Raw genomic sequence first — 12,026 nt, forward strand, 5'->3', positions numbered from 1 at the left:
ATGCATATTTAAGCATGGCCACTGTTTAAGGATCTGTAGAAAGGTCAAGACTCCAGTGGCCATCATGATGTTTTGCAAAATATAAATGTGTATAACTTTGCAGCATCTTGAAGAAGTCTTTACCTTTCTACAGTTTTTTTTCCCCCTTCATGCACCTTGGTAGCAGGTGAAGTCGTGCCAGAAATACAGGTTTTTCTACACTCATATTTGATTAAAGTAATGCATTTAAATTCTTCACGTGTCCTCACTGTTTGTGCATGCAAAATAAAAGCAGCAGCAGCAGCAATGTCAAGTAGTGCACCGTAGTAGAGTTAGCTGTAGGATCTGTATCCATTTTGATTTAGGGCACATTTTAGCTGTGCATGTGGGCGCAGATTAATCGGGGCGTCCTAAAATCAGAAAACTTTTTTACTTACACAAAATCAGTCTCATCCCGGAGCTGTGACACGGGCTGAAAGACCAGAGCTCTGCGACGCATCCCCAGCAGGCAGGCGGTGTCGTCCGAGTTAGCGAACACTCTCCCTGCGCAGAAGAAAAGCAGGAGACGGTTAAACGCGTAAACGTACCTCATCCACTTATTCACAGGCCGCAGATTAACCTAGAACCTACTGTTTGTTTTTAAAGCTCACAATACAATACATCTCCAACATGCTAATTCCATATTCTGCCTCCAGGTCACTAAGGTCATCCTCACAACAACTCCTCTCGGTAACTAACTCTTGCCTTAAATCTAAAGGTGACCGGGCAAAACTGCTTCATTGTCATTGTATTATACCTTGCATTACTGGTCCTCTGTATTGACTTGACTAGAAAGACATGAAACCAAGAGGAGACTCCTGGATTACCTCCTTTGTACGACTCCTTGAGTGTCTGCGTGATCCACTGAATGGCTTTAGCAGCAACTTTGGTGCCAAAGTTTCTGTCAAACGGAGATGGAGCTCCTCCCTGTGAAAAGGAAGGTGTTGCTTTATTGCAGTCGTGGAAGGAAAAGGATGGACGGGTATTTTACGGAGTCGTGTCGGAGTTTGAACACCGGCGACGACGTTTGCTACGTGTTTCCCTACCTGCTGCATGTGACCGAGGATGTTCTTCCTGCAGTCGAAGACTCCTCGTCCTTCCTCGGTGTACAGCTGGTAGACGAAGTCAGTGGTGAAGTTCTCGTTGCAGTTCTCATTTCTAAAAAAACGGAAAAGGTTAAAAGATCAGATCATTTCAAGCCAAATGAAAACACAGGCTGGAGATAACTCCAAATCTTCCAAGTGCCCTTGAGCCAGGGCACCAACCTGCTGTCCACTTCATCCTGCAGCGACTCGTGTGTGTGTGTGTGTCTTGTAATAAATGAAATTATGCAGGTGCAAACCTCAGCACAGGCACACAATGTCACCTACGCTCTTGTCCAAACTATTACATTTGTCCTATTTCCACAGGACTTCCATCCTGCTGGGAGCAATTTAAGCAGCGTGATGGTGCAGTGGATTAAAATAACCACAGCGGAGGACATGAGACAAAGTCTGAGGAGGTTCATGTGATGTCAGAGGGATTTTTAAAACGAAAAACGCATAACAATGACTACGTGGCACTCCTCATCACAAATTAGAGCATGGAAACGTTTTTCTTTTGTCCTGTTGTCTCCTTGTCCCTCTCACACACTCTCATGCAAAAGCCTGACCACAGTTTTTTGTGGCGAGCAGCTTGGAAAGGCATTAAACATTAAAAGGAGCAATATCATCTGACCCGAAAACGAGCGCGCCGAGCCTCACCTGAGCACCAAGCCCCTCTGGATGGTCGTCTTCATCTTCTGCGTCAGATGCTCCACGTTGGACTGAAAACACAAGAGTAAAATCCTCACGTTAAAAACCGGAGCGACGGCGCCTGCAACCTGCACGAGCAGCTGATGCAGCCGCAAGTCACGCACCTCGGTCTCCTCATCACTCCCCGGGACGCAGGGGGGCGTTGGCAACAGCAGGGGGCGACATATGCAACGTTTTACAAAAAAATAAATAAACCCCGATGGAGGCGAGGTTTGCTTGAATTACTTATATCATGTAAAATATCATCTATTTCTTTGTGATTTATTCATTTGTATAAATGCTTTGACATTCCAATTAATAATAATAATACTAATTATGTCTGCAACACTTTTTAAAAGGTGCAAAGTGATTCAAAACAAAAAAAAAGGAACTATTGTAGAGCAGGAATCTATGCGACAGTAACAACAACACTGACGTCTCTAATCTCCTGGGACGGGATCTGTCTGTCATTGAGTGAGTGATGCAGCTCAGAGGTTATTAATAAGTTGCTTCATGTGCACTGCTGTAATCTGGGTCATCTGCACGCTCCTGAAACATCCAGGCAGCGAGTGACTAACGGAAGCTGCAGCACTGCTCACGTGAACGGTGATCTGGGCCGATTCAGTGGAGCCGTGAAGGGGGGGATAAAAAGTGCACAGTCTAGCAAAAATGAAACATAAATAAAAAGTAGAGATGTTTGGTTTTTAGTTCTTCTTGTGGAGTGCTCCACTGTTCCTGTATCCTCTGTTAAGGATGACGCAGTCAGACGCTTGTCTCTCACCTGAAGGTCACGGATGTCGAACGGCTCCTCGTAGATGTAGACGGTGTCGGCGCCTGCAGCCAGGCCGCCCACGGTGGCCAGGTATCCGCAGTAGCCGCCCATGGTCTCGATGATGAAGACCCGGCGCTTGGTGCCGCTGGCCGACTGCTTGATGCGATCGCACGTCTAGCCCGCACGCAGATCACACGATTATTACACACAGCAAAGGTTCGACCTGATCACAGCGAAGAGCATGCAACTCCAAAAGCAAACCGCTTAAAGTAGAGCTGAAACTATCAGTCGCTTCAAATTCAACAGACTCCCAGTTCAGTAATTGAATATAAAGATGCAAGTTAGCATTTGGAATTAAGTTTACAAAGTGAATTATTACAAATATTAGCAGCAGCTCTGCTTTAAGGGAAGTAAAATACCTGCAGATCACTCAGAGAGCACAGGTCGACTCCTCATCAGCAGCTTAGTCAGAACATAAAACTGCAAAATAATGTATTTTATAATTTATATAACTTACAAATTATATGTCTATTTTATACAGTATTTACATGTTTTATAGCTTTAGTGGATATACTTGCCTCTATTATATATATATATTTGTATATATCTCTTTATATTAGACATATTTATCTAAATACACACACACAATATATCTAATGTGTGTTCCATATTTTATACTCTTGCATATTATATGTATTCCATATTTACAATGTGTACTTTTATATCATTATATACTGTGTATGGTCTTAACATTTTAAACCCTAAACCCTAACCCTAACCCTAACCCTAGTATATTACATTTATCTTAGATTTTTTATATATATATATATATATATATATATATATATATATATATACACACTATAGCTTGCTGACTAAGAAGTATGGCATTCTGCAAACTCAACATTCAGATCAATAGAGTTTAGAAAGAGTCGGTGGCTACGTTTGCATGGACGCTAGCGTTCCACTAATAATTTTAATAGAAATGCATCATGTAATCAGATCAGACTGACCTGATTAGAATGTATTTTAAATCAGATTAAGAGGGGTGGTGTTTGGGGTCAACACTTGGGGTCAACATTAGGTGACGAGATTTTGATGTGATTTGTTATATTTCCAGCAGATATACAAATATTTCATTTTATTCGTGTCCGAGTAAACGGCCAAGTTGGAATCTCTGATCAGAATGAAGATCTACTGTCCAAGAAAACGTAGCCGCTGAGCTTGAATTGTTAGAAATGTAATTTATGTACCATCAGAGTCGACCTGTGCATCTCTTCGCTCTAATCAGATGAGTGGAGTCGACCAGATCAGAACAATACAGTGCAACACCACATTAACCTCCCTATTTTATGACTGACTGAGGTTTTGGTGTCCACTGTACTCTTCTCGGAGGCAGACTTCACCCATCTGGCACCAAAACAAAAGCACTTCTGAACATTCAACAGCATCAAACAGCATCTTTCTCAAACTCCATCCAGCATCACGACGTCATAGACACGTCAACGCATCAGCAGTAAAAACACAAAGAGCAGTCACTGACATGCAAGTGCGTTGTGTCGTTTTCTCACAGCAGCAAAATGTGTACTCACAGTGGCGGGACTGTGGTTTTGCTTCTGTTCAGCAGATGAACTGGGCTCATAGCTCAACACTCTGAAGCATGAAGGACTGACTCAGTGTTTAGGTGTCTTAGCAGGTCAACCCAGACTAGATCTATGTCCTTTATCTGTCAGATTTTCTATGCATCAAAAGAGTCAATACTTTCCCAAAAGTACAAATATTTCGCTGCCAATTCCTGAAAAGGTCACTCAATCTCTCGATAACACAGATTAAAGTGTGACTTTTAGGGAGAACAAACCAGTTAAGTTTTGAAATCTCCACAAACCCATCTATATACGTTCTAAATAAACTTTTTAATTAGCTTCAAAACCTGCAGCTGTTAAGATCACCTCCCTGACAATATTTTTTCTCGTGGCTCGGCGCTTACCTCCACGATGGCGTTGAGGGACGTGTCCGCTCCGATACTGAGGTCAGTGCCCGGCACATTGTTACTAATGGTGGCGGGCAGCATGCACATCGGGATGCAAAACTCCTCGTAGTTGGACCGGGCCTCGTACAGCTCCAGCAGGGACTCGAGGGCCTGATGGTGGTGGCCCGCAATATAGAGTTAGACCACTAGGGGGAAGACTACACGTCTGAGACCCTGTGAGTGTGTCCTCATGTGGGACATAAGCGTGTACGCACAGGCTGCTTCATGGTCCCTTGTCTTGTATCCTTCGTTATTTTGATTTGTTGAACTGAATCTGAGGTTTAGTCCGTAATAAAATGCCAAGAATGCTTTTAATATACAACAAACCAGTTAGCAAGAAAAGCACTTTTATGTTTTATACTAACAGGAAGTGATATAATATCATAAACCTGGCAGCAATGGATGTTAATAAAACTGTCTCTTCCAACTAGTTTGGTTTCTGGACAACCACAATTAATCTTTTACAGATATAACGAACTAGGACGCTACTCCTGATGCTAACCTGTTTCCTTATATGAGATTTTTCTGTTTGAAGGATCTCTGCGTAAAGTTTACAAGCGCTTTTCATTGTTTAGTTTGGGTTTACTACAGAAATCCACTTCCAAAACTTTTCTCTAACAAGAAAACTGATCATGAAACTGTTGCTGAATCGTGTCTAAAGATAATAAGTCAGTATAAGATATAAAATGTTGCTGCTTTAAGAGTCAACATTAAAGATGGAAGGATACAAGAAAAGGCCGTTATTTCAATGACGCTGAGACCATGAACATGCAGCTGTATGACCTACAGTGTGCGCTGCTGGCTGGCTCTCTCCGGGAGATGGGAGGGGCTTTGGCTTCTCATTGGCTAAGAGGAGATGGGATGGACAGGTGGTGGTGGGGGAGGGGGGGAGTTCACATGTAACGGCGTTGACGCGACGAGATAAAGACTGAGGTGAGACTTCCGGAGGGCCCCGATGCAATGTCGCCTTTTATGTCCAAGAAAGCGAGGCGTAGCAGCGGCGAAGGAGGCCTGGCTTGGCTCAAAGCAAGTGCAGGCGGCTTTCAGTGCGCAGCATGCAAACTCCAAACACAAAGGAGCAAGCAGAGTGTTGGGCTGAACCACACCGCCGTCCAATCATCTGCTGCTTACCAAACAAACACACAGGAAAGGGCCGCACGAACACGTCGGGGCCAAAAAACATGCCACAACACATGATTGCATGCCCCAACACTTACCTGGGACCTCCGCTGACCTGCTCGCCTCCATCAACAGCAACCAGCATTGAGGGACTGTTTGAGCTCTGACTATTATCTCCCATAGAAAGGTTTTAATCTGGAACATCAACCTACACTAACCTCATCTGAACTAAGAACACTTATTTGGCCACGTTTGTATTTCTAGTCATTGCTTTCGTGCTTCTAATGTGTGTGTTGTGCCGCTAACATACACTACCATTATGATAAGGTTTGTTTATGTGAAAGCAGGAGGTGAGTGCTTTCCATTTAGGATGTCCTACCAAGCAGTTCAACTCGGGAGGCGACCAGTGTTTACACAAAACGTTACAGCCCACTGACACTTCCCTGTTCTCACAACTACTGACTCCTTAAAAAAACATTAACACAACTGGGACTGCCAACAATTACACAAGCAGAGTTCCATGTGCTGAAATCACAATGCTCATGAATGAAAATAAAAAAATGGCTCCACCATTATACCATGCCTTGGAGCAAGATAGGCTACCGGTTCTAGGTTTACGTCTTGTAGTCAAATCTGTCTATCGTACTACTTTTACATGTGTTTTTTGCCATCGAAATATATTTAGCAAAGCGTAATTCTTGACCTTGTTTATTGTTTGCAGTTAATATGATTACTATAAGTCTAGCTTGACATGCTCCAAGTCCTCCTAAGGGCAGCAACACACCAAGCGGATGTTAAAAGTTTTTACAATTTCGGGAAGCCCTTGTTGAGCGTCTGTGGTTCAAGTTTTTCCAGTGTTTCTTTGACCGCTAGATACTAGTTGGGTCGGAACAACTCAGCCAGAGAGATTACTCTGATTGGCTAATCAGCTTCGAGAAGTGACGAACGTTAACAAAACGACAGTGTTCAAACGGCACACACACAGAAGGCTTGTGGTGGTCTACAGTTTATTCACGTAGAACTGTAGACCAGCTGTCTGTAAAGGTTCTCAGTCATCCAGGCCCAGGTCAAAAAAAGCTGAAAACAAGGGCAACTAGAGTTTCTTGAAGACGCTGCATCCAAGTAGCTCCTTCAGTTCTTAAGGGCCGGAGGGTGTTGTCCACCTGAAACATGCATGACGAAGGTTTGTTAATGATACTTACCAGTGGTTGGAGGAAACAGTCTGAACCCGTCTTCTCTCTCCAGTTGTAGTGAGAAGATGAGATCAAACAGTTTCCTTCAACAGCTTCCTCCACAGATGTTCTTTAAACCTCAACTCTTCGCCAGTCTTTAGAACGAAAAAAGCTTCTTAGATGCAACATCTTCAAGAAACTCTACTCTGAGTCCAGTTGCCATTGTTTTCAGCTTTTATGGGTGTAGACCAACTGATCAGCATGACTCAGGAGAGGCAAGCGGTACAACGGTGTATAGCTCATCCTAGCTTCTCAACTAATAGTCGCTCTTCTAGATGCCCCTTTTAGTTTACGAATACAATCTATTGCCACCTGCTGGTTTGCCCAGACAAATGTGACGTGAGGGGATGCCACACTCGGCCTTCGTTGCCTGTATTTCTTTGACGTCGCTTTGGTGTGTCCAAACTTAAAGAGTAGCCTGTCCTACACTTAAATAACAACTCCTTTACCATTTATCCTGCTTGTATTTAAAAGAAACTCACATTTCCAATTTCTAAGTTTTCAAACTTCTGTGCAATGCCTTCTGACGAATGTATCTACGTTGTCTTGACTGTCTTATTTGAAGTCCGCCCTCTGCTTGTTAATGTGAGGACGCGAGCCGTCCATCAGCAAAGCCCCAAACTCCGACAGACTGGGATGCGCTCCAACCCAGTCACACTTACATCGGTAATGGCATTCAGAGCCGTGTCTGAGCCAATGCTCAGGTCTGAGCCGGGTATGTTATTGGAGACGGTGGCGGGGACCATAACCATGGGCACACAGAACTCCTCATATTTGTCCCGTGCCGCAGAGAGTTCCAGTAATCCCACGTAGGCCTGCAGCGGTGAGAGCCAGCGTCTTATTGGTCAGTGTTTGAGGAGGTGCACACAGATGGGAGGAAAGTGAAGAGGCCTAGTGCCGAGGTCGTCACAAGTGCAGCTGACAAGAGGATGTGAGTGGGTTTCTTGGAGAAAATCATGATGGGAAAGCTCGTAGGGGATAGATATGACTACTGGTTGTGATAACTACTCTGTACATGATCAATTTTCAGCTATTGTGCAGTTACACATCAATGTAGGTCAAGCTGCACTGATGGATTTTTTGTTATCATCCCACTGGAGCCAAATCTTTGTGCACATCATGAATGGAAACTCAATTTTAGATAGCTAATGATCATTTTATACATGAAATATACAGATTTTCTATAATTTAGTAAAATATTCAAGGGATGCATCACTCTAACAATTTGATAAGCCGTAAATAGTTATAGCTTTAATTGCATTTTTAATATTTCCTGTTATAATTGTGTTTCAATTTGATATTGCAGTACGTAACTCTGTTAATTTACTTAGTAAAGAGCTAAAACCCCCTCAAGACTATGGGGAACGTGCTCTGAAATCTCAACATTCGATGTGTCAAGAACGCGGAAGCCATAAACCCATGTAAACATAAAGTGGGTGTGGCTTACGACGCATTGGGTGTGGTTTGTCACAAAGTGGGAGGGGCCTGTTCATGGTAGATGTGGGGAAGGAGGTAGTAAGGGGACAAACAAAGGTCTGTGGGGGAGGGGTGGGGGAGTGTATTCTAGGGAGAAGCCAAGAGGAGAGAGCCAGGCCAATCAGGACGGACGATGAGACACACACAGGAAGTTGATGTCATGGTTCCTCACACAAAAAGACAAAAGATGAAGGCAGTGTACACTTTTTTTTTTTGGCCAAGCTGTCAAAGTCAATCAAAACCAATCAAACTGACACAGTGTCAATTAGTTTCAGTTTAATCTTTTGGTTAATTATGATTCAGTTTGGCTTTACAGTTTGGCCAACGCCCATATATGGAGAGACAAGGAGAGAGCCTAGAACATTTAAATGTGTCTCGATTACATAATGAAAATAAAGATGTCAAGACATGTTTTTCAAGTTGAAATGTCAGAAAGGGTAAATTGGTGAAAAACACGCTCAGCAATGTTGAACAAATCATAGTTAACTTAAAATACTGGAGAGAAACAATGAAAACAATTCATCTTATTTATCTTTAACTGATTACTACAATTCTGCTGTTATATAGTTATCGGTAGCTTTAAGGGATGAAACAATGGCACAATACAGTCGATCAATATTGAGACTTTTCATCGTATTTTTCTAAGATATAAAACATGTTCAGAGATAAAAAGGTAATAATCAAGTAATCAAGTTACACACCTCAAATCCTCCGATCACGAGCAGAGCGTTGATGTTATGGATCCTCATCTGCTCCGCGATCTTATCCAGATGTTTTCCTGGAAGAGTTCTAAGACATAAAAAAAAATAATAATAACTCTCTGGGCATCCACATCACTCATTATTAACTAAAATAATAAGAGTATCCTAATTTATCCGCTTTTTTAAGTTTATTTTTAAAGATAGAAAATGAATTCAAAATGACTTTAACCTCAAATTACCTTTTTGTCCCAAGCAGGGACCCTCCCTGGCCAGTCCAGCCTCCAACATCCCCCCATTTGATCTCCTTGATCTGACAAAAACAAACGAAAAAAGAAAGAAAAAAAAGATGTCATTAATTTGGCTAAAATCTCAAAGATTTGAAACTTTGGACAAATGAAACCATGTATTTGTTCAAACTAAAATGACCACAACTAGTCAAGCTGAAGGTTCACCATGATATGTGACTTTAAAGGAACATTAGAGTCACGGTGAAGTTTATTCTTCCTTTTAGACATTTGTGTGTTTTAATTTTCAGATTGATTGTGTGTGTTTACCTCTGCAGGCAATTGGACTGCCCAAACTATTTGATTGACCCGACTGATCTTTGCCAAACGTCCCCAAATGGGGTGACGCCAAACAAACTTTCTGTCACACGTAATTTGTAGCCGAAGAAGTTGGTCTTTAGCTTCCAGTTGTGCCAAATTTTAAGAAATTCCTTCAGAGCGTTCTTGAGAAAATCGTAGAGACGGATGTACAAAATGAGAACGAGTCACTGTCCAGAACATAGACTGTATATAAATATGGACAATGCGTCCCCAATTCCTTGCATTAGCCAAACTGACGCCATTTTCCTGGAGATACAGGCGGCATCATCTTGTTAGTTTGAAGCCAGAGTCTGATCAGTACGGTCCGAGAGTGGAGGCCCGCCCACAATTCCTCCAGACTCACTCGTGTTTTCATTTCATTAATTCTACGCTTACAAGGAAATGTTTGGATTATACACTGTACTGACTTTAAAAAAAAAAAAAAATTATAGAGTGGTTGGAATGGCAACTGGTGGTCAGTATTATGTCACATCCTGTTTCTAAAACGAGCGTATCCAAAACATGGACTCTTGACCATGCATCAAAATAATATTAACTACCTAAAATTACTGAAACCATCCTTAAAAAAACATGTATTTGACGTGTATTTTAGTGTTTTAGTTCGACCCAAGTCCCGCCCACTAAGATGGAGGAGGCGGAGCTTATGACCTATACTGCAGCCAGCCACCAGGGGGAGCTCTATTTGCTTTGGCTCCACTTTAGAGGAGCTGTTCCATCATCCATATTTATATACAGTCTATGGTCCAGACAGTAAGTACTTTTACAACAACTCAGTCAGAGAATGTGGCTCAACTGTGGCGCCAGACGCTGCTCTCCATTATCCAACTCTCATCCTTGTGACGGCGGAGCCACATTCAACCCTCGGCCCTTCATCATAATCAGTGTCCTACTTAGTCTGGGTTTTATTCAGGGATCACGGCTTCACTTTTCAATCACGTCTAATCCTTCTACATGACAACTCGCCTCGGGAGTTCATCTCTTTTCAACGGGCCACTTCTAGTGCTGCTGAGGAAGGCTTGCATGCAGTCAGCGGACGAGGAATGAATGAGTATATAAGGCACATATACACATTTCTGATGTAGGCTGGAATATCATATTCCTATAAATACAAGCTTTGTGTCCGCAAAAGAGTCAGTGCATACAAATGATCTCCTCCTGAACCTTCAAAGGAACTTTAAATAGATGTATTAAAAAGCTAGAATCTGTTAAAAATGTTCCCCTCCTCCCCCCACTCGACATGTACCATATTGCATATGCTCACCTGTCCTTTGTGGAATCCCTCGAAGCCGTCGTTGACCGCAAACATTTTGTGGCCTTCGGTGATTCCCACTCTGACAGCAGCACGCACGGCGCCATTCATCCCTGCTGCAGGAGCGCCGACGTTCAACACCGCCACGTTAAAGGTGCTCTGTGGGCGACAGAGAGGACCAGTCACACACATATAACACCCAGAAATCCACTAAGCGGAGGAAGCAGAACTCAGCTCTTGCACATGTACATTCGGGCCTTATGTTCCTACGCCTCCAGGCTTTATCACGTTTCGGCGTGACTCTTGCATTCAGTGTACAAACATGGCATGTTTGAGGACGATGGTATTTCTGCAACTTTTTAGAGGCAACGAAGACAGGCAGTCATGGAGCTGTCCGCCCTCGCTGCCTTAAAATGTCATCCACGTCCCGTTAGCTGCCAGGCGGGAAGCCAGGCGACGGCGGGCAAAGATGGCCTTACATGCAAGAAGCCACATGCTGCTAGAAGACGCAGCGAAGCAGCAGCTGCTTTCACACGACAACCACTGAAAATCAAGCAGATAATCCCCAACTAGAATAACTTAGTTTAACATCAATCTTGAAGCTGTATTTCAAAGGAAGCCCCTGTATTTGAGTGCATGTGCTCCACATGTGAATGCAGGATACATACACTCAACGACAGAGACTGAACTGTCAGGGTCAGGATTGAGTCAGATGATATGGAGGATCTCAAAATGGACAGGTACCCGTGCACCGTTGTGTTCACTTGCAAGGTTTGAGTGTCGAGCCTAAATATCTGTAGAGTTTGTGCTAAAATGAGCAAATAACAGTTCTTGTTTGGCTGCCAGACACCACTAATGCACATGAGAAGATAGGCATGTAGGCAAGGCATGCATCATATAGATACAGGTTCACAGGAGGACATTAGCAACCACTAACCCTTTGCACCAAAGACAGCATGGAGCCTGTCCAGTTTGAGTTATGAGACAGAGGACGCACTTTCATCCTCTGTCTCCAATGACTTTGGTATTAAAGTATAAGGTGGCTACGGTTTG

General features: G+C 43.1%; 1 protein-coding gene across 4 annotated transcripts in view; it reads right to left on the reverse strand.

Moving 5' to 3' along the window:
• LOC311489660 (ATP-dependent 6-phosphofructokinase, platelet type-like) overlaps positions 1-12,026 on the reverse strand; it is a gene marked incomplete at its 3' end in the record, with an annotated part of 29,047 nt that overhangs the window by 1,334 nt on the left and 15,687 nt on the right. For 2 of the 4 annotated variants that reach the window (XM_084546843.1, XM_084546845.1), the window contains exons 13-21: positions 10,986-11,132; positions 9,359-9,429; positions 9,120-9,207; positions 7,605-7,757; positions 2,572-2,736; positions 1,761-1,822; positions 1,065-1,176; positions 846-945; positions 417-522 (exon numbers count right to left, since the gene is read on the reverse strand). In XM_084546843.1, the coding sequence (XP_084402969.1) occupies positions 417-522; positions 846-945; positions 1,065-1,176; positions 1,761-1,822; positions 2,572-2,736; positions 7,605-7,757; positions 9,120-9,207; positions 9,359-9,429; positions 10,986-11,132 (1,004 nt within the window). Of the gene's footprint in view, positions 1-416; positions 523-845; positions 946-1,064; positions 1,177-1,760; positions 1,823-2,571; positions 2,737-4,549; positions 4,703-7,604; positions 7,758-9,119; positions 9,208-9,358; positions 9,430-10,985; positions 11,133-12,026 lie in introns of all 4 variants that reach the window. The other 2 variants (XM_084546846.1, XM_084546844.1) reach the window with 2 other exon arrangements.

The sequence above is a fragment of the Chelon labrosus genome, assembly GCF_963514085.1.
Source record: "Chelon labrosus genome assembly, chromosome: 6".
Taxonomy (NCBI): domain Eukaryota; kingdom Metazoa; phylum Chordata; class Actinopteri; order Mugiliformes; family Mugilidae; genus Chelon; species Chelon labrosus.